General features: G+C 39.3%; 2 protein-coding genes across 2 annotated transcripts; both read right to left on the bottom strand.

Annotated features, from left to right (window-relative positions):
• Positions 1-3,013: 3,013 nt before the first annotated feature.
• On the bottom strand, positions 3,014-6,546 carry hoxc12a (homeobox C12a). Its single transcript, XM_060064956.1, has 2 exons — positions 5,907-6,546; positions 3,014-5,120 (listed from the first exon to the last, which is right to left on the bottom strand). The coding sequence occupies exons 1-2, from the start codon at positions 6,490-6,492 to the stop codon at positions 4,882-4,884; spliced, it is 825 nt and encodes a 274-aa protein (XP_059920939.1). The 5' UTR covers positions 6,493-6,546; the 3' UTR covers positions 3,014-4,881.
• A 7,503-nt stretch (positions 6,547-14,049) lies between these two features.
• On the bottom strand, positions 14,050-17,801 carry hoxc13a (homeobox C13a). The gene is made up of 2 exons (XM_060064941.1): positions 17,074-17,801; positions 14,050-15,199 (listed from the first exon to the last, which is right to left on the bottom strand). Exons 1-2 carry the CDS (start codon positions 17,735-17,737, stop codon positions 14,940-14,942), a joined length of 924 nt encoding a protein of 307 aa, XP_059920924.1. The 5' UTR covers positions 17,738-17,801; the 3' UTR covers positions 14,050-14,939.
• Between the last annotated feature and the right edge of the window lie 6,148 nt (positions 17,802-23,949).

Here is a 23,949-nt window from a genome sequence, read left to right as displayed (position 1 = left end):
ACACACACACACACACACACACACACACACACACACACACACACACACACACACAAACACACACACACAAATACACACAAACACACACACACACACACACACACACACACACACACACACACACACACACACACACACACACACACACACACACACACACACACACACACACACACACACACACACACACACACACATCCTCCCCCCCCCCCCCCCCCCACACACACACAGAAAGAGATGGAGAGACTCGTCGGAAAAAAACATTGTTTTCCTTTTCAGCTCCATGCCATAAACGGTAGAGGGTTGGCCGGAGACCTAGACCACATGACACACAAGTTCTCTGCGAAGGGCACAGAGAAGCTCTCTGACCTCTGGGACAAGGAGACAGGCCACCATAAACACATTTAGCCAGTCTCAAAGTCAAAAGTGTTCCAAGAGCAGTCAAAGGCGGTTTGAAAGACCTGCAAGGCCAAGTGAGATTGATCCAGTGTTACAACTCACATATTTTGATGGGTGTGTGCGATATCATCCAGGAACATTTGGGTTATATGTGTTGTAAACACAAATTATGAATACGATGATGCAAATCATTTAAATTATATGCAAGAGAAGGATAATTATATTTTGTAATTGCTCAAATGGGTCCGATATGAGACAATAACCTCGTAGTGGATGAGTAAAACATTTGCATGCGTTAGCAACAAAAGGGGATTTGAAGTTCAAGTTAAAACGTGCGTGATCAAAGACGCTCTTCGTTGTTCTAAAGAAAGTCAGTCGTATAGGTTTAATTCTATTGTTATGCAGTTATTGTTTATCTTTGTTTATTAGATAGCAATGTAAAGGCATACGTTTATATAGTATACCTGTATTAAAAATGACTTTATTGTTTTATTTTCCCTATTCTCCAATATGTGTAGTAGAGGCTATTGCCTCCCTTTATAGGCACATTAATATAGGCTATTTCAATAGATTTCAATTGATTGAATGTATATTGGGGATATATATATGAATGTGTGTGCATATATATATATATATATATATATATATATATATATATATATATATATATATATATATATATATATATACATATATATATATACATACATATTCATAAATAGGCCTATTTGTCTGTAACTTGTTCAGGCCTACTTATCTATATCATTGTTTAACCATATTATTTAAAAAACTGGTCAAGTGGTTGGCCCATCTCCAAATACGCGTGCCTGTAGTAGTTGCAAACTGCAGTTTTGTTTCAAAGGTTTGACACTAACTCTATTATACTATAGGCCTATATACTACTATACTATTATACAAATGCATGTATACATCAGGAGATATAAATCCGCATAGGCCTATTCCCCTTTTTTACTTCGTGGTTGGGCAAATTATGATTTGATCGTAGAAATGCTGATGAATGCGTCCTTTAGCCGCTCGAAGCAGATACGAGAATAGGCTATTTCAGCCATCCTGTCGACTTTTCTTTACATTTTTCTTTCACGTTAAACAAACTCGAAAAGATAGATGAAGGGTGTATTCTACCAAAAGGGTTTACCCGAAATCCATGGATTTTAGGTCCAATAGGCCTATGGCCAATGCAGCATGGCCTATACAGTTCTTATTCACTCATACCATGCAAGTGTATACGCAAACTGGCTCACTGCATGTCGCCTATGTGTGCATGATTGGCCTATGTATTCTGACACCTAAGCTTATAGGATAAATATAACACACATTTAAACAATCACTGTAATATGCATTTATGACGTATATTACAGATCAAACGCGGTCGTTACAATATCATTGAATCCCACTTGTGCTATTTGCTCAGGCCTGGGTGACGCATTTAATAGCCCACTAAACACAAGCCTTTTAATTGTGTAGTAGACCTACAAGCATAGTAGGCATAGTATTTATAGAAGGCTCGTACGATTAGTGATATTTTTGTGAATGTACAACAAATATGGTCGCATCTTAAATGACATGCCAAAAACAACCTTTTGGATATTCAGTTATAATTATAAATGCATTCTGTCATTAACTTGACCAGTTACTATTCACAATATCAATCCGTTTTGTTACTAAGAATAACATGTCCACGAATAAGCTGTTGATCTATGATGAAACTATGAAGAAAGCGCACAGTCATCATTTTTTGATCCACCGAAGTAATCTTGCAAAAACGAAAGATAACATTCTGGTGCCTATACCAGTCATACAGTCATCTTAGGCCTTGCAATAACACGTGATCATAACATGAAACAAGCATCCTCTTGGTTCTCAATATATCTCATGGCATTCGTTATGTATGCAAAGGATGGCCTCTTTTAGATAGTTATCAGCAAACATTGACAACGTCTGCATGCCTTTACACAACTTCGCCAGTAGGGAGTGCTTTGTGGCATTGTAACATTGAGTCTATGCGACAAAAAGCCTATCATTTGCAAAATACTTGCCCAAAATAATATTTATTTGAAAGCGAAACAACATGTGGTGAAGATCCATCGATGGACACAGAAAATGAACTGTACAAACAAAGAATAAGCGGACTCGTCGCTGTAAAACTCGACAGGACTGCATGCAGCAGGGTGTAACCCTATTGCAAACAGAGCCATGGCGTGATTGCTGCACCATAACAGTCTGGTACAGAGAGACTTTTGATTGGGGCCAAGTTGTGGGGTAGCGAATGTGTTATCTTAAGATCACGTAAATCAAGTTTCGAATTTGCTTTACCGATAAAGAACATATAAAGAAAAAGGCTGTTTAATAATACGAAATCTAAATGTGCAGGCCTTGCGCAAGTATAGACATACCAGGGTTTGTTTTTCTAAAATATGCATGTATTTACACTGCAGACTTAGAGCTAATACCATATATATATATCGATATCTTTAGATACATGCATGCACACACACATATATATAAATATATATATATATGTGTATATATATATATATATATACATATATATATATGCTCATATAGTCGGACAGCTCAATGAGACAACAACACGTTTAATATACGTATCTGTTTATTCAATAGCTTACGCGTATACATTCATAACATTAATGCTACAAGACAACGTTGCAATCCGTACAAGCGTAAAGGAGAGGAATGCAATGTGGGAAGTATAAAAGGTTTAACAACAGCCACTACATGTTCAAATGTGCCATGAACCCACCGCCATTTTCTTTTTCATATTCCTCCTGAATTGATGGCCTATAGGCTGGTATGAAAGTATAGCCCCCCTATTAACATATAGTGTAGCCCCTTTACAACAACACATAAGATGTAGTGGAATGCGATATTGTATAATACAGTATTAACATAAATGACAATTACAAAGGGAAAGGATCCTTGAATAGGATGCAAATAGGAGGCCTATATAATTTCGTTCAAAGATAGGTTCTGTACACGAATCCAAGAAAAGGAAACAAACAACATCCAACACATTGCAGGACAACCACAACGAATATACCTGATAAGCTTTAGAAAACATTCGCAATTTAATCAATCAATAGTCATAATAACAGCAATAATTCGAATAGGTATAATCATAATAAAACCGAGATCAATATTGGTGGCTGGATTTTAACTTACTCAGCTTTTGTTAACTTTTATTTTTATAGATATCAAAATAATAAAGAGAAAATATATATAAAAGAAGTTGGACTGCCTCGTCCGCTGAACGTTGCCTATAGCTAATTCACGTCAATACCATGCTTTAAATACATTACAATGCTATGGCCTACTTATATATTATAGATAATGTCATAGTTAGACTCGATACGAATACAAATGGAACTCCGGAAAGTTCAACATAAGCTATAAGATACTCATTTGCATTACGCAGTGGTGTCTCTTTCATCAGAGCCTAAATATCTTTCCTAACTGTGGCAAGCGGACTCTGCTGATTGTTGAAATAGAAAATGGATAATGTTGATTTCATTACAAAACCAAAATTAGATCCCTGCGACGTTGAGGTGGACAACGGTATATGGAGCCTATGCTATAAAATATGTAGATTTTTTCATAGCAGCTCAGAAACTGTGATCTCAGTCCACTAAAAGTATGCAACTGTAGCACGTTATCGGGTGCTTTTAACGATTTTCAGAAGAAATTAACTCCAGAAAGTTTTGGCACGTTATGCAACAAATGAACATGAACGCACGGATCATAGGCCTGCAGAAACTGGAGAGGGGGCGATGTGCTTCCCTGTCCTCCTACTCTGAAGTCATTCTTCCTGTCCATGACCGTGAACGTGTCCACAACACGTGGGGAAAGCTGTGGTAAATAGATCCTATACACAACGCCCCGATTCCCAAACAAGTATTTCGTTATGCATATGTTTAGAAACCGCAAAAGACTTTAAGCTAGTATAATTAATACATTTATGGTGAAAGGATGCCGTGTATCTCTCCCAGCTCGTCAAAACGTGGCTACTTGTAGGACTATTTTGATTTCACGTGGACCTGCCTACCTCCCCATCCCATCGAGAAAGTATTGGTGGTCCATTAAATATAGCATCGCAACCTCAACCACATTTCGGGGGTATTTAGGTCGTTACCTCTTATAATACAAGAAAGGAAAAAACACTTTATGCAACTTATATATGTAATATCACAGCTTTGCCTTTCCCACCATGAGATAGTCCTACTGACAAACAATATTGAGACAGCGCATCTTTGGAAGCTGTCCGGTTTGGATAGCATGTCCACGACTAATATAAGCTACTCCCATCGAAATATTGGGATTCCAGATTGTAAATCCCTGCTACGTAAGGGTAGATGTAGCCTTCATACATGTATTAAAAGAAAATCTATAGGCATACGAGGATTTAACTGTACTGCCTATTGATTCTCCTTCTAGCCTACTGGGGTTTTAAAAGTAGGCCAGGGCTTGCTCTCTCAGCATAAGTCTCTTCTTCTTCATTCTGCGGTTCTGGAACCAAATCTTAACTTGTTGGTCGCTGAGGTTCAGGCGGTCCGAGAGCTCCCTCCGTCGCTGCCTGGTGATGAACTCATTTAGCATAAATTCACCTTCGAGCTCAGCCAGCTGAAGTTTGGAATAGGGTTTGCGTTTCTTTCTGGTCCGGGTGTGCATCGGGTACCACGGAGCACCTGGAGGGGTCACACAGCGGATTAGTCACAATCTTTAAAATAAGATATAGCTTGCAAGACTTAATTGAGTAGCTGCACAAGATGTCGAATTGATGTATTTATATTCCTGCATATCTAGAAAATCACAAGTAATACATGTGGACATGCAAAACAAATAGAATACAGTTTTTTACCATCTTCATATTTAAAGACCACTGGTGTGTAGTGCTCTTGTCACGACCCCTTTATTGTACAGTTAAAGTTACCCTGACGTGGTAATTGCTTGAATATACCCTTGCTTATTTGCGAGCTTCAAAGCACATTAAATAACTCTTGAGCACACCACCACATATTAATTCTGTTTACGAGTCATTAAAAGAAAACTCTCCTTTCAATGCAGTCAACCAGGACGAGTTCCCCCTTAAATCATCGCTCCATTTTGAACGTGTTTTAGGGTTACAGTATGCAAAGATGCAGGTTTGCATTTGCCAAATAGACTGCAGTCGTGATTAGCCTATTGGCGACATGCTTACAACATGAAGATCTTCTGTGAAATGCGTCGTAGTAAATACAGCTCTATACACAAACACATGGCATATGGGGGTATTATAGGGCAGCCCCTAGCGGCGCTTGTAGACCACCTCAAGTGTCCAGCAGGCTCATAAAACAATAAATTGTGCAGCTTAGTAACAAAGACTAGGTTTAATTTGCAACTAAGCCAAGACTATATGCAAAATACATAGAAACGATACAAGGTGATAGTGTGCTTCGCTGTGGATGGATGGGGGTGGGGGGCACAACACCCACCTCCGCCCGCAGCTAGGTTGCTTGCATGATTTCCCGGTGACACCAAGGTCTGTGTATCGCTGGATGAAGCTTTGCTCCCCTCGTTAAGAAGAGACGAGCTGGAGTCGGATTCCAGAGACTGACAGGACGGCGGGTCTTGCGCTAGCTGCTCAGCACCGTACTCGTATTTGGAGAAGGCAGCGGTGCTGCCCATTCCACTGTGCATCCCGTGGTCGGGCGGTAGGGATGATGTGTCTCTCGTCCTATCCTCCCGTTTGAGGTTGTTGCCACCACCTAAGCAGCTCTCCCTATTCCCGTTGCTATAATAACATTTGCTCTCTTCGGGTCGGGTGATTTCACAAGACCGGTTGAACGAAGGGTTGATGGAGACGGGGCTGCTAAAGTAGGATTGAGAATATCCATTGCACGGCTCCGTTGGATTCCACGGGAGGGAGCAAACATTGTCCCTTCTCGGGTAGGATAGAGACGGTAAGCCCGCCAGTTGTCCCCCTGAGGCTCTAAAATTCGGAAAGTAAAATGTGTCTCCAGTGTGGATGTTTACTAAAGGTCCCACAAACCCTGGATTAAGGAGATTATGCTCGCCCATTTCCGCGGGCCCGACCAACAGCTTCTAGTTTATTGCAATCTGACATTTAACATAGTTAAACCTGGGAGGGCCGCTGATTGGCCGTCCTCCGGTCACGTGGCCAGGGTAACTTATGCTGTAGCCTACTCATAGTACCACCCACTTGCTCCATCTCAGACAAAACAAAACATTAACTCCTGTATTACTGGGGTTTATATGCTTTTTAAAAATACTATAAATATTTTATTAAAAGTGTAGAATCGTGTTATTTTCTTCAGCAGAACTCCATGGAGTTAAATCTGAGAATGTCTCTTGTGACCAAAGTGGCAGTGTCTTTGGCCTCGTATCGTGTCTTTATAAGATGGCGAAAACCTTTAACATAGAGTATTTGATATGAAAACGACTTATGTCCTAGGAATGAGTGGACGCATATGGCATCTTGTTTTCAAGAGTATTATTGTTATATTCGATGTCATATAAAGCTGTGATTTCCTATTTTACAAGCTTGTTTTAAGAAAAGACTGATGCTCATTGCCTCCCTCCACTCATATTTACAGTAACGGGGTCAGCAGGTTGAAGCCCTTGGCTCTGTAAAAAAAAATCACGATATAATATAAGATTACTTTAACAAGATATATTTCAAATAATATCCTGTACTACACCTCACATGAGCAACTTTAACAGATACCTCCTATAAACGTTCCCGGCCAAACTCTGGTGGGATTGTTATACCTCTCACAATTCTTTTATATGAATTTTACAAGATAGTAGAGGGCACTTAACAGATTCAATAATCGGAAACACTTGCTACTATATCTTGCTAATTAGGCCTTCGATGATGTGTAAACACCCCCTTTAAAATTAGTTCAAATAGATGTGTGGATGTGTATACGCTATGAAATACACGATATAAACCCGTTACAGAAAAAAACACCTAACAAGTAATCAAAAGAGGAGGGAAAATAACTCTCTATAGTGAAACACTCGAGACACTGAAGTGTCTGGCGCTACAGTCCCCATCAGGTTCCACAACACAATGATGAACATCTCCACATATTGAAAAATACACCAGCAATTACCCATGCCATGCAATCAATCAAACAAATAATCAATCAACCGATCAATCACTTAATCAACCATTAAACCTATATTAATATATCATAATACATAAATTGTTTTGATGTAGCCTAGAGCAATCGCAGATATCCCAAAGGTAAATATGGGGAACGTATGACATAAATAAATAAATATATCTATCTATCTATCTATCTATCTATCTATCTATCTATCTATCTATCTATCTATCTATCTATCTATCTATCTATCTATCTATCTATCTATCTATCTATCTATCTATCTATCTATCTATATATAATATATAGGCCTATATATATATATATATATATATATATATATATATATATATATATATATATATATATATATATATATATATATATACACATATGCTATGAGTATATGACCTTGGTTTGTATATATATATATATATATTATTATTATTATTATTTTATTTTTTCTGAATGAAGTAGGCTATAGCATATAGCTATTTTTACATGATGTGCAAACGCCAAATTGAAGTTTTATTCGAATGACAAAGGAAAGTGTCCATGTGTGTGTGACGTGGGACTCCTCATGTGGGAGCACCTCGGGGTTTGGGTTCTCCATCTGGCGACTGTGAACTTGATTTTGAAGTCAATTTATGAAAACATTAAAAGGGATTTAGTATTTAGGAATATACAAAAGGATACATTGAGAAAACAAAAGTCAACGCGCATGGCACTATTAGCGTTGTGATTGAAAGCCAATATGCTTAAAATGTGTAATCTGCGCTGATTAAAGTAGAACTACATTTGGTACATGGTTGTAGGCCTAATCGTTCATTCAATAATAGACAATTCGTAATGGCAATTTTAACGAGGTGTTAGTATTAAGTTATCACAGTATTAGTAACACCGTGAGACCACTGGTCAACTTTATTGTGTAGTGGCATAGGCCTAGGTCCTGTATTAATACTTTTCACATGCGTGCTGAATGCTGCTGATCGAGTGCGACAATTTTGCCAATGGAGTGTTATGTGAGAACATTAGCATTCATTTAAACGCTGGTTTCGAAGCAATGTGCAACTCAGTCGTTATTAGATATCCGTATCCGCCACTTGTGTGGATGCAGCCTAACGTACTGGCACCCGAGGTCCCTCTACCCCTAAATAGAACGAAAAAGATAAATGTTAACAGGTGACGCTCCCAGGGATTCTTTACAGTTTTGTACGCTATTGCACATTGCGTGCATGTGCCTTTCCCGTGAGCTAATTGAATATATTTAAGTCTCGCGATGCAAAAATCAGCAATCCATTAGATATATTTTATGACTCGTCTCAAGAGCATCTGGTGTCTTGGCATCAATGCAGCTTCCTGTGTTGTTACAATAAAGGTAGGCATTGCAAAATGGCCCGCTGTACACCTCTGAAAGAGTTTCTCCTTCCAAAAAAGGTTACCAATTTACCTCGTAGGCCATGTGTTGTGCCTCGTTGCACCTCTCCCACGCATCCCAAGCATTGCTTCCAGATATCCCCAATTCCAATACAAAAATAAAACCTCTTCTATAGGCTCTATAAACGGTTCATATTTTTCCGATTACAATTCTAAATTCTAATTCTGATTCTAAATAGGCCTGAGATAGACCTTTGAATAGTGGTCAGCTAGTAGAAACAAAATATTTTTTTTAAGTTACTTGAGCACAGCAGTGGTCAAGGTCACTGTCTAGTACACCGCCTGCACGCATAGAATGTACTCTCGGAGTCCCCTGCTGCAGCCCAGACAGAGAATCACCGAAACAATGGAAGTTTTCCTCCCTTTTGTCTCTCTGAATTTGTGCAGACAACTGCTTGCCATTACGGCCCAGTGAATGGTAGATTAGCCTCTGGAGATAAAGAAAACTGCTAGGCTGCAAACACACACAGAAACACACGCACACACACACACACACACACACACACACACACACACACACACACACACACACACACCATGCACACACACGCACTCACACGAAGGAACGCACGCGCACACACACTCACACACACACACACGCACACACACATACACACGCACACACACATACACACACACACACACACACACACACACACACACACACACACACACACACACACACACAAGCACTTTACACACACGTATATTTGTCTAATATATATATCTGTATATACAGATATATATATATATATATATATATATATATATATATATATATATATATATATATATATATATATATATAGCCTATCTATGTGTATATATATTTATTTTTTAATGATTTCGAACATTTGCGTGTATTTCCTCAATAGAGCAAAATGTAACTTCCTGCGATAAGGTAGGCTACAGACATTGTTTTGGTAATGAGCCTTATCTGTAAAAAAATTAAAAGACAAGACATTGTAATTGACCAATATTAAAACAGAATAACATTTTGCTCCGAGTTATAGATAACATCACTTAACGTTTCTGAAATGCCGAAGTATTTGGATAGCTTACTTATTTTCCCAATACAAAAACAACAAAAATGACGCGTAAGAACTTGATCCATGACTTGCAGTTTTCGTGATTAAAAATATGCCCGGAAAAAAGGACAATAACTTGTTCCGAATATATAGAACTACCTTTTTGCCAACATTTGTGGCAAAGGACACCATGCTGACACATTTAAACTTTAGATAGCCTACACGTTATGTGATGTCACGTCAAGAATTCTTATTTCCAAAGCGGTAACTGTAGGCCTTCAATTACATATTATTATCATATCATAAGTGTGTGTGTATTATCATATGTGTGTGTGTGTGTGTGTGTGTGTGTGTGTGTGTGTGTGTGTGTGTGTGTGTGTGTGTGTGTGTGCATGTGTTTGTGACGTGTGTGTGTGTGTGTGTGTGTGTGTGTGTGTGTGTGTGTGTGTGTGTGTGTGTGTGTGTGCGCGTGTGTGTGCGTGTGCGTGTTGGTTTGGTGTGTGTGTGTGTGTGTGTGTGTGTGTGTGTGTGTGTGTGTGTCTTTGTGTGTGTGTGTGTGTGTGTGTGTGTGTGTGTGTGTGTGTGTGTGTGTGTGTGTGTGTGTGTGTGTGTGTGTGTGTGTGTGTGTGTGTGTGTGTGTGTGTGTGTGTAATTACATGTGTGTATTTAACCATGCATATTTGTATGCAAGCGGTTGCTTGTTTATGCGTGTGCAAGCCTAAGACTGTCATTAAGTGTAGTCATGCTGACCAGAACACTACATATCAACGATTGATATTTCCTAACTGAGATCTAAGCTACTCTTAACATGACTAGTCCTATCTAAAAACGAAATAAATAATTTACAACACCAATATACAACTTTAAGCTAAAATACTGACTTGAGTTTTTCAGATAACGCGCCAATGGAAGCTTTACTAAGCGTCAATTATGGTATGCACCTGTATTTATTTATCAACAGCTTGAAGAATCCTTGTTTAAAAAATATACGGAAAGCATTATTATGTTTCTAAATTAAATTCCCAAATCCATAGTCCTCCACACAACAAAGAAGGCCTGCTTGGCCTATTTGTACAGCCGTCTGGGTGTTTTCTTTAATGTCGTAACCCGTAGACCTACTCTAATGAAACCACTAAATTATGCATTATTAGTGTACAGGGTAATCATGTGTAGGCCAATGTAGTGATGATAAAGGTCGCCAAGGATTTAAACGAAAAATGGGCCAAACACGAAGCATAACACCTGGACACACAAAAGTCGACCTGACAGCAGGTCTGAAAGACTTCCTGATATTTCCACATCATCACCAGCAGAGGTTATCAGCCGCCCTCCGTATTCTACTCCTGCCCTCAAGGCCTGCAGCACTCTCAGCCCTGACGACTGCAAAAGCCATCAACTCAAGTCAACTTCTTCAAGAATTTAAAACACGGCGTTGACATAGGCTTTATATAACCTATATATGACGAAACGTCACGCAGGGCTGTAGCCGGTATCTTAATTTACTTATTTGGCTGCTTATTGAATTCATAATTAATAATTCCAATGGTTCCATTGAATGCCGTGAGGGCCGAAGCAGGCATGGCACTGCAGCGAGCAGTACAGTCGTTATTAGATAAATCAGGGACTTATTCATTATCCTTGTTATCATCATGTTCGCCTATTTGGCGAAGTATTTTTTCCTTTAACGCATAGGCCAATGTGTATTTTCATTCATTCTTAGTGTAGGCTATCGTTGCTATACGTTTTTGCAGCTAAATTTATTTGATATTTGCTTTCCCGAACTATGGCCATTTGCTATTGCGAACAAATCATGTTACAAAAAAGCTACTGTTATTGCTCTTTACTTAGGCCTTCTAATACTTTTATTGATATTAAATAACGAGGTGCGACCAAAAACGAGAAAGATACAAATAAAGGTTATTTCATGGGAGAACTTTGAAACTCCGTCAGGTTGAGAAATACAAATGTAATATAAATTCAAGACAGTTTTGAAAAGCTTCCTTCCTTTGCATAAATGTCGGAATTTGTCCAAAAAATATCAAATAGGCTACATATAAAAAGTACATTTCAACGTAGTAGTAAGAAAATGTCCATACCTTTAATCGTTAGTGTGCGAGCGGAGTTATACTCGTTTATTCTAGCAGCGCAGCTAAGTAGACACTAGCCTGTGTGATTGCTGGTGTCAGTGGGGGATGTCAAAGGGGTCTGTCTACCTGTCCTTCTAGGTCAATACCAGACGCCTCATAATGAATTCAAGAAGTCACTGGCGGCGTCACACGCATATGCAGTAGGGTACAATCACCTTACACAAGTTCTAAAAACAGGGAGGAAATCCTGCATTGTAATGGATTGTTCTTAGAGATGGTCAAAAATTCAGGTCAGAGGATATCACTACACTTCCCCTTTTTTATGTATTTATGGCATGTCATTAAGTCTGGCAGTCTAGACAGGGAAATAACACCTTGTTTGCTCGCAAACAAACCGTCGCCATTGGTGTCCAGCCCCCTATATATTATTCACAATCTACCGTGATGTCAAGGTCAAAGTGACCGCATAGTCATGGTCAAGGGTAATCCAGGAGACCACAATTTTACAGAAGGGTCTAAACTTCAATTGATGCAAAGTAAATAGCCCATATATGACAATGCATCAATTCAAAGTTCAACCCAAACTCATCAAATAAATCCTGTTCAATACTACAAGGCGCTGGAGAAATAAATACAATTAATCGGTTGATTTGCTATATTAGTAAAAACATGGGCTTAACCAACGTGTATTTTTCGAATCCATTTGGTTCATGATTAACACAACATAAAGTAGGCCTATGCCTATTTTATTGAATTGAAAAACTTGGTAGCCTATGTCTGATCTCCGATTATATCCCGCATTGCAATTCTGTTCCTATAGCCTATTTACACAAAGCCTACTAACATGAGTAAATACTAAATTAAGTCTCGAGGAGACGGACCTTTTTCTAACACATTGATATGCAGCTTTATGGTTTCATTGGACTTGGTGTGGATCTAATTTTACTATGTGTGCAACAACCGTTATGATATCTGATTGTATATGCCCAATAAGAAATACATAGATTATTACGGTCTTCTTTTTAATAATAATAATAATATGGAGACCTAGGGGTAATAAGTTTGTTTTTGTATCCGACAAGTGCTCAATTTGCAACTAAGACTATAGCCTAGCAAGTGCGAAAGTAAATGTAGTGAGAAAGTATTCAAATAAGCAACAATATAGACCAACAATTGTAGAAAGGTACAAGATTTCTATCCGTGTGTGTGTGTGTGTGTGTGTGTGTGTGTGTGTGTGTGTGTGTGTGTGTGTGTGTGTGTGTGTGTGTGTGTGTGTGTGTGTGTGTGTGTGTGTGTGTGTGTGTGTGTGTGTGTGTGTTCAGGTGCGTGCGTGCGTTCGTGCATGGTTGTGCACGTGCGTTTGTGCGTGTGTGTGTGTGTGTGTGTGTGTGTGTGTGTGTGTGTGTGTGTGTGTGTGTGTGTGTGTGTGTGTGTGTGTGTGTGTGTGTGTGTGTGTGTGCGTGTGATATCAAAAGCGAATAAACCAAATATTCTGTGCGCTCGAAATCCAGAAACGTCTATATGTGTGTGTAATTGAATCGCTGGATAACCTATTTTAGATCACAGGACAGTCGACCGCACGCTACAAATAGAGGAGAATCATCGTCTTTGTCATAGAGTCGGAAAGGAGTGAAGACGCTACTTGAAATAGTTCATCAACATGGCCGCCCTCATTGACACGGATACGTTATGGGCAAACTTTAAATATCATTAGATGATACACTACATACACCTTGCCATTTACCTTCATCCTATAAAATATTTCCGTCCAGTAGCCAACCAGACGGGCTTACGCATATCTATTTGTCCCTGGTTGCCCATAAGAAGTTTTCATAAGTAATCACAAATCAATAAGTTAGGCCTATTGCGAAACCTACGGTTATGGAACTCAGTGTCTTTTACTACAAAACGAGGACATGCTCAAAGTGTTTCAGTTGATTATTTCATTGAATATTGAATCATTTTTTTAGAATCATCATTTATTTATGAAACACGTTACCGATACGCAATTCAACATCACAATACATTTCACAAACTGCACAAATGAAAGGGTTACAGACTTTTTACAGAGCGTCCTCACCGTAGATGCTACACGTACAAATAAAAAGTTAAAGGATTGTGCATTGGTGTGTCATACTCATTGACTAACTGTTAACAATCATTCCAGTTGCATGACATAATGATCCTTGACTGATAAAGGAAAACATACAGAGCGTGAGATATTCCAAGTTATAGTCCCACCATACGAGAATATGAATTAAATAATAAAGTCATTGCACTATACAGATTAACAATACAAGCCTTTTGTAACCTAGGCTTAACTGAACATATTACACCGAGATGATTGTAGCTTTTGAAGAATGCATATTCAATGAAAGGCATCCAATCTCGGAAAAGTCTCTGGGAGACATCTGCATAAGATGTGGGCTATATGTTGTCCGATGTGTTTTTATCTTCCATCAATGTCCATATGGCCTCAAGTTCCTTAAGAAAACGCTGAACCGCCCGTCACAAGAATCCTCCTCAGTCCTGTTGAAACTTGTTTGATAAAAAGGACAAACACGCAATACTTATGTCGTTGAAATACAGATATTTAAATATTATATTTTTTCTATATGTACATAATATAAAAACAAAAATGAAGTGATTTTTTTTGGAGACCTATATGTTCACAGTTTTTTATTGAACACCTTTAAATCATGGGTTTGGTGGCATGTCGTTGACGAACTTAAATTAAAGAACCAGCCGAAGTGTTTTTCAGCCGTGATGCTCGGTCCGAGGTAAACAGGCCTACGGGTTGGGGAAGGGATCAGCTGCAGTTCTGAGAGGCCATCTACTTTGTATCAAGTGGTATGCATGTGATTGCTCGACTTGGATTTACTGACGAATTTCTTCTCCTTGACCCGACGGTTCTGGAACCAAATGGTGACCTGGCGCTCTGAGAGGTTGGTGCCGGCGGAAATGCGCCTTCTCTTGTCTTTGGTGATGAACTTGCTGGCTGCATACTCTTTCTCCAGTTCCTTCAATTGAAGCTTAGTATAAGGAACACGTTTTTTACGTCCACGACGGTAACTGCTGACTTCTGGCTGCAACGGCACCACGTCTGGAAAAAGGAATCGGAATATAATGAGTAAAAGAGAATATCATGGAAACTGATACGAGGTTCAAGCATGCATGGCGAATCCCCCCAGTAAAATGCTGCAGCAGATGACGTAAAAACTCTTAGCCCTCACTGGAAAGCCCACTTTAGGCAGGCTAATAAGATCGAGCTTTTTGAGTCAGAGGTGGACACATCATTTTTTATGTAGCTCTTAATGAAATAACTACGGTTACCGGGATGGTAACTGGGGGCAGAGGGGAGGGAGGGGGCTGAGAGTTGGTGGTGATGAATACCAGATTTCAGCCTGAATCAAGGTGTATGCACCTGTTAGGAGGGCTAGTGGATAACTAATGTTCACCTCGAGGGTATATAAGTCGTTGGTTTGAAGTCTATAATATATCGAGTATAGATATGTGTGTAAATATATAGGCCTATATAGGCTATATATATATATATATTTGTATGATGTGAGATTTATATTTTAGAGAATGTCATGTTACGTATAATTCAAAGAATACCAAGGTTTTCTGAAGGCTACATATAAATATATAGTCCTACAGATAGCCCTATTTGATATTCCAGTTCACACTGTAAAGGCTTCCATTTCCTGTGATAACAACGATATTACAATAAATAAGTCATCATAAATCTCGATGGAAATGGAGAGATAAAGAACTACTTTTTGACCCTCAAGAGTAAATGTTGTTCAAGACTGGTAATATACGAACGAACCGTTCAAGATCACGACAAGTGTTGGAATTAAGTTTAGATGAGAAAGTGTTTGTGTGTTTGTGTGTGTGTGTGTGTGTGTGTGTGTGTGTGTGTGTGTGTGTGTGTGTGTGTGTGTGTGTGTGTGTGTGTGTGTGTGTGTGTGTGTGTGTGTGTGTGTGTGTGTGTGTGTGTGTGTGTGTGTTTGTTTGTTTGCTTGGGTGTAGTTGTGTAGGGGAGGAGTGTAGGTGTGTGTGTTATGTGCGCGTGTTTGTTATCATGCTTGCGTGCCCGCGCTTGGGTGCGATCCCGTGCCTGCGTGGCCGGCTCGCTCTTCTTTAGGGATTTTTAGTTTGAGTTGGAGAAGTTTTAGAATTCGAAATTCACGCATTTCCCTAGGATCTAAAAAAATATGTAAAAAAAAAACTTTTGCCGAACATACCATGCCTCTGGCTGTTCTATATTAGATATAGTGCACATCAAGTATAGGAGATGCATGTCTTATAAAGATTAGCCAATCTGTTCATGACATGTTTATCTCCAAGGACATTAAAATATAAATTCAGTATGAAAGAATGTTACACACATATAAATACTTTTACATGCAAAACGCTGGACACTTTGCAGAACACTGCTGACAAAGGCTGAGATTTATTGTGAAATCCAAACAGTTGTTTACTTGCCATATTATCATGGGAGTGGACAAATTATACGTTGGCTCTGTTTGGCTTAACCATAGCCCACTGCATGTGCTAAGCTAAACTACATGGGTATTTTGACCACATTATCTGTTTGTTTTGCTAATAACGTAACGGAATTGGGAAAGTTTCAAATGACTATAGACCTCAACACCAATCACATCATTACGTGGGATTCTGTAGTAGTATGTATTTTATTCAAAGGGAAACCATCACAACATTATTGACGTGTCATAATACATTATAACCAGCCCAATTGAGTATCATATAATGCAGTTCTTAAATTATGTAAATCACACAATGACAACATGTTCTTGATAGTAGTTAACCTATTTGGTGCATTGTAATATACGTCTGTCAAGCATTTAGAGCAGGAGCAAATAAAAAGTCTGACAAGAATGAAGTGCAAGAGAGACATGGGAAAATAACGAAATTACACTATGCTGAAAAGACAATGTTTTGGTTAAATACCTGGGAACGGTGATTTCCAGAGATGAGTGGACTGTGTTTGTTCTTTGGAGCAGTACACCTGCCCATCCCAACCGTTCGAAAGAGCCCAATGCTGGTACCCCTCCATGGGAATCAGGGCGTCGTGTCGCGGCTCAGGATGAGCACTAATACTGGGCACAACAGAGACATCGAGGTAACCCGGGACAGCTTGGTAAGAGCTGGCAAAGCTGGGGTAGAACGCAAACTCTTTCGCCCGGCTGGATAGTTCTTCCGTTTGGAGCGCTGCGCTTGGCTCGGCGTATTTCTCTGCAGGGTGATACGAGCAAGGCTTCTGTTGTAAATTCACGTTGTGCGAATGAGATAATCTACAACCGTAGTAAGGGTTTCCAAATGGGTAGCCGTAGCCCAACGATGCACTTGATGAAGTCTGGGGAGCGGGGCACTGTCGACCGGTGTCTGGGGAAGAGATATCCGAGTAGACGGAGCCCTGGTGGGTCGCTATGCTGCCAGAATGTCGTCCCAGAGCGGCGTGCGACATTAGGTCCCTGCAGTGGGTCGCAGGGCAATTGCCGCTCAGTCCCTCCATTGTTTGGCTTTTCGTCTGATTATTTTCATTCGGGCTTTTTTCATAAACGTACATCAAGGTGTCCGCCCAGCGTGGATGTAGAACCAGCGAAGTCGTCATATCAGGGGCAGCCGATGCTTTTTAAAAGTCGACTACTCCAAGACGGACACCTCATTTCCAACTACATTTTACACAAGCGCATGCGCAGACCAGACCCGTGTGTCCAGTTCATTAAAAATCTGGCACGTGATATGCTAACAAGTCCGACGAGATAGGGTTTGAGCTGGGCCATAGAGCCATTTAAAGACATTTCTCTCTTATCACTATTTTTCTTCAGAATACCTTTATTGTGTTAGACCATTCTCCCAACATCTACCTATTTCCAAAGTTCGGAAATTAAGTTTGGAAAATGTGCATTTTGAATATGGTGACTTCAGGATTGCAATATCTGGAGGCAAAGCAGACTTTGTGGATTTTTAGGGTGTTGGAGTTTTCAATCTGAAAGAGTGAACAAGGTTTTGGTAGACAACAATTGGTTTTGGGAGGAAGTTCAAGGCCATTAGGCCTAAACAAGAGATGTCATAGGCTAATTTACCTCCATAGTGATGTGTCTATCATTAAAATACTAAAAGCAGAGCAGCAGAAGGATTAGTATTTTAGTATGCTATAGCCTTTGCTTTTAAGCCAACATCTTTCTCGAATAAAGACAAAAATTAAGATTCTCTCGTATAAATGTATTATTTCTGATGCATAGATTTAAGACTTTATTTTAAAGAATAAGCCTATGCGTTTGTGCACAAATAAGGGAACGTCGCCACCCGCCGTTTCTCCTTAGTTTTTTTTTTAACTACTTCATTTCGAGCAAGAACTGATAATTCTGCCTTCGATAACCCAATGATATAATTCCCTTTGCACATTCAGAGTAGGTATGACGCCTTGGTCTATAATGTGTGGTAAACTGATGCTAGTTGGCTGTTTAATTCAATTATAAACGTTCCCTCTTTTTACATCATCTTAAAGGACAGAGACAACATCGGTAACTGCAGCAAGTGTTCATTTCACCCCTTTCTGTTCAGTCAGAGGCGCTCCAGGATAAATAGCCTACTACAGGATGGTTATCTGCCGCACACCAGTCAGCTCGTTGGGCCGTGGGAGGTAAGCTCTTCTTGTAATACAATTTGATATTTTTAGGAATGTTAGGTGAAAATATTTTCAAGGAGTCGTATCTACGTTATTTCAGGATTTAATGTGAGTGAAGGCTTAGCCCTTTACCATGGGATGCAATTCCACTATATCTAATAGGCCTACTCGGTTTAAAAAAAGGCTTTCGATATCAAAGGATTCAGTTTATAAGTGGTCCCTTGTTTCACTAATAGATATGTTGCCAGTATTTAAACAAATTATAATTAACCGAGTCGACGGTAGGAGAAGCCGACCCAATAAATCCGGCAATCCCAGTTTTGAGTAATCTGATTGATCATATTCAGATCGATCCGCTTCCAACGAGCGTTGTTCGGATAATTGTGGAGTGAACGCACGCACTGCATTTCCTCTTACAACTGCTTCATCTTTTGTCTCAACATATTACAACTAGGACTCACAACACAAACGGCAGCTGCCCGGAAGTCCAAGGTCAAGGTAAGAAGCGCAGACAAACAGGGTCGTAATAAGGGTCTAGACAGACAAGAATGAACTTCACACTAGAGAATGCATGCAAACTATGGCTGCAATTTACACACCTTTACCGTTCATTATCTGCTGAATGTCAATCTTAAAGAACTGACTATTCGACGTAACCTCAACCATTATTTAACAAATATGCCTTCGATTTTACGTTTTCTGCAGAGAATACTCTTCGTTTTTTTGTAGCCATCTAGTCATCGAAACGGAATGCTTTTTAGGTTGTGCAAATAATCGTATATTAACAGAATTAAATATGCACACTTATACATGTTTTGGTCTTACCATCATTACACACACACGCACACGCACACACACACACACACACACACACACACACACACACACACACACACACTCGCGCCTATAGGCCTATATATACATATATATATATATATATATATATATATATATATATATATATATATATATATCTATCTATCTATCTATCTATCTATCTATCTATCTATCTATCTATCGATTTCTTTACATATGCGTTAAGGCATTAAGATATTTTGTATTTTGTGTGAGTAAATGGTTCAGCTAAACATATTAGACCTAGAGTAGCTATACAGTAAATAGAGGCAAGAACGTTCAATGACCATTTTAGAAAAGCTTGTTCTCACGGCGCAGTAGACTTGCCAGAATCCCTGGCTATTTAAAACTCATGGCGACATTAGACACATTTGAAAATAAATTCGCTTGATAACACGTAGGGCTACTTGGACTTATACAATTTAGCACAAGTCGCTGGTTCTAACAAACCTAGTTCACACGTAGACTTCAGAACTGAATTAATGAAAAAGAAAAGTACAAATAAAGTTAGACGGTCGCCCCATTCAAGGACAGCTTTCTATGCAAATATTTAAAACGACAAAATGTAATTGACGGATTTAAGCCTCAACATTTACGTCCTAAATATAAAGCAAATTGTAGATTATTTGATCTACTTTAATATATATTGCAGGTGTTCACGCTATAGTCCTAGCAGAGTTCTCATGAAGAAGGCTTGACAACAGATATCTTCCAAGGCAGGGCCTGAAGCCTGGACAGAGAGCTGCAGGCCTGTTTGACATGGACGTCAGGGGAGTGGTTCATGGCTGGTACCACTAGTCGCCAGCCTACTCCAGATTGCTTACCTGCTCGCTCTCAGGTCGGTAGAACCGGTGGAGCTGGACGCAGCCAAAGTCCTATCTTTGCTGAACTCACAAGTCTCAAATGCGCCATATTGGAGGAAAGTTCGAAACTTAAATTCAAATATGACGTCATGCTTCCTCCAGTATTAACAAATGATCCTGAGGGCAAACACGTCTTAGGGATGTGTGGGCTGACGGCCGAGGGGCGCCGTGTCTAAATCAAGCTGCTACAGCAACATTAACTATTTAGATTGGTCCGCTTCAAGCTCTGCCCTGAAAGCATCAGCCATTTCGCCGAACAAAAATCAAGATAACTTTAAATAGGGTCTTAATTAGATCAGATTAGACGGTTTGCATGGTCTATCTAAAGATGCATATAAACAGACAAATATGATGACAAAAATAACATCACGATTCGGCCGTAATCAAACGAGCGTGATGGTTGACGATTGACAATCTCTCACTTTAACTTCGAGGATAGGCCTACACACTATCGCGTATTGATAACCACCTTTAAATATAAATAGCCTGTGTGTGTGTGTGTGTGTGTGTGTGTGTGTGTGTGTGTGTGTGTGTGTGTGTGTGTGTGTGTGTGCGCTTGAGTGTGTCTGTGGGTGTGTGTGTACGTGTGTGTGCGTGCGTGTGTGCCTGTGCGTGGGTCAAACTATGGGCCCGATTGGTTTATTAATCTAAAGAAAATAACAATGAAAACCTGAATAACTTTTGTGCGTCATAATGGCAAAAACCACTGACTTGACCTTCCAAGGCAAAAGGTAAAAAGTGGTTTTATGCTATGAAAACAAAACATTTATCCAAATATAAGCATCAATGAGAAGTGCATGTTCGCTAAACGAGCAAAGGAAAGGGAGGGGATTGAACGGCTGTAGTCCATGCAGGAGCCGCCTTATGCGGCCTGCATCAGCAAATATCCCCGAACCAAACACTGGTATTGGATTGTGAATTATTAATCAAATTTGCATTAATCCAAATTTAATCTCTACGAAAATCGGTGCAATATAGGGCCTACGCTTCGCGGTGTGTATGACAATGTGCTAAAGATTTGACGGGTTTGCTATAGGCCTTAAATAATTATTTAGATAGAAACATATATATCGTTTTTCTAAAAAGACTCCACATATCACAATTCGGTCTGAAGTAGCCTACCATTCATTTCAGTAGGACTACTGACATGCCTGCGTTGTGTCTGATGCTGATTCTGCTCATAGCGTTGACGGATCTTCACATCATGGAGACGTTTGTGTGTTTGTGTTGAGTGTTTTGTTCCAAACAGTCAGAGACACTTTCTTATGAAATACAAAATAACAATTGTAACTTAATACACTCCAATACGATTCGAATAAATCAATTCAACGGTGGCTGTACATTTGACCAATACCGAGCCCGAAACAGGTTTAACACGGAGCCCGAATCCACTTTGTGTCCAAATCCCTTTTCTGGAGCGAACTGAGCCGGTGTGTTTCTGTGGACTCGAAGGCATCTTCGACCCTACAAATCAAAAGGTCTACAATGATTATACATTAAGAGAATAAAGCATGATGAGTCTTGCTAGCTTCTTGTGCAAACTATAGGCTAGATCTTTTTCTAAAGCTGTGGATCCGCTTGAAAGTGTTTTTTATCGCCCTATTTTTCAATAAGGAAATAATATCATACGTAGTTAAATGCTAAACAATAATGTGAAAAACGACACAACGACATGATTTGAAACTTGAAAGCAGACAAAACATATCCCCAGTTGGACACGTCTCGTCGGAAGTCCAAGTTCAAGTTAAGGGAGGCGGGCCCCGTCCGGCCAGACAGCCGCACAAAGACACACGTTAATCATTTCACTTTCCTTAAGTAGGCTAAGTGGAACTGTTGCAGATATTGAGACATACCTGAGTTTTTAATGATTTTATTTGAGATTATGATAGCATATAGCATAATATTTAGTAGGATAGGCCTACATAATAATTGTTCTTAACATGATAGAGCTTCTTGTTTTGGTATTATTATAAGACCTGCCGCTCGGATACAATATATTTGCCAGATAGCCATAGCCTGCATTTAAATGTTGGCTTATAATGAATATAAAAGTGTAACTATTATCCGATGTATTTCTATGCAAGGTGGCAGAGGGGAATAATAACGCTTTATTCAATGTAATTCTGGAATATTTTCTAAGGCTATTGAGACTTAATTATCACCCTCTGGGTAAGGTAGGCTTACATATTACTTTCTGATAGAGCATCGCTTTGCTGCGAACGATTTTCAAATGTTTCAAGTTTCCCGAGCGTTCAATGTCAGTGTAAACGTTTGCATTCAAAGAAATAACGAGAAATACCTCATAGTGTGTTAAATAGCAGTGTACTAACCCAAACTATTAGTTGAGAATCTTAAAAGTTTGTAAATCATGCAGGCTGTTAAAATAACCGTTGACAAACTAAGAATATTCAAACAGAAAGCATGGGCCTAGTGTGATCAAAGTGCTATACATTATGATTGATTGATTGATTGATTGATTGATTGATGTATTGATGAGATGCAGTCAGCGATATGTTATCTAATTTTAAAAGCAAGTGAAATTTGAAGAAATTTGTCTTCAACAATTAGGGCCTATATGCAAAGGTCACACATGCAATTGTTTTTATCGATATTAATCTAAAATCCTCAGGTGTACGCTACATTATAATCTAGAGCCCTGCGTGGATTGAACGCAATAACAAGGAGTAGGCCTAGAATGTAGCCTGGTTTTTGGAATAGGCCTGCAAATAACAATATGTGATGGTTGATGGATTGAATTTGGACTGTGAATACTTTCAGGTATTTGCAAAATATATAAGTGATGCCAAAAGAGGCGTCCGCACCTGTTAGTTGTTTGGCAAATAGTGCAATGGGGGTTTAATAAAGTGAAACGGCGCACAAAAGCCTCCCATTGCATCCATGAATCTTTGCTTTGGCGTTACTTGCAACTCTCGCACTGGTATAAGAAAAGCAGACTGTTGTAGTGAAAATCAGACTGTAGGCCTACAAAACAGTATTTTGTAGGCCTATTGAAAAGCAGATTTTGTATTCAAGGCCATTTTCAATTTGCATCCAATTTAGTTCGAAGCTCGATGAGTTTAAAATGCGCAATAGGGGATATAACGGGAAATGTTGCTAATGCAAGAGAATTAAGCATCAGATTCATTTTAATGATGCTTGAAGAATTTGGTAAAACCCAGTAGCCTACACCAACATATTATTTAGCGATTGTTTTAGCATTCTCCATTATTTCTCCACTGAAACGACCGGTTGTATCGGTTTCAGCTATCGGACCTGTGTGCGGATCTCTTTCAGTTTTGAATGAAATGTTAAATCCAAATCGTGAAATTATCCACACCAAATTAGTCTTGGCAAAGTTTGAAGGTTACACAACTATCACTTTTTAAGCTATAGTCTGAAGCATATACCATGCGTATCAGATCATAAAACACATTTGCAGATCAGTTGTACGTTTAATTATTTTCTTCTGTGAAC

The sequence above is a fragment of the Gadus macrocephalus genome, chromosome 1 (assembly GCF_031168955.1).
Source record: "Gadus macrocephalus chromosome 1, ASM3116895v1".
Taxonomy (NCBI): domain Eukaryota; kingdom Metazoa; phylum Chordata; class Actinopteri; order Gadiformes; family Gadidae; genus Gadus; species Gadus macrocephalus.
This window is presented reverse-complemented; position numbering and strand designations above follow the sequence as displayed.

Coding starts and splice junctions, on each gene's coding strand:
- hoxc13a (XM_060064941.1), bottom strand. CDS start 17,737: ATGACGACTTCGCTGGTTCTACATCCACGCTGGGCGGACACCTTGATG. Junction 15,200..17,073: donor CTGGAAATCACCGTTCCCAG/GTATTTAACCAA, acceptor TCCTTTTTCCAG/ACGTGGTGCCGTTGCAGCCA.
- hoxc12a (XM_060064956.1), bottom strand. CDS start 6,492: ATGGGCGAGCATAATCTCCTTAATCCAGGGTTTGTGGGACCTTTAGTA. Junction 5,121..5,906: donor CAACCTAGCTGCGGGCGGAG/GTGGGTGTTGTG, acceptor TGACCCCTCCAG/GTGCTCCGTGGTACCCGATG.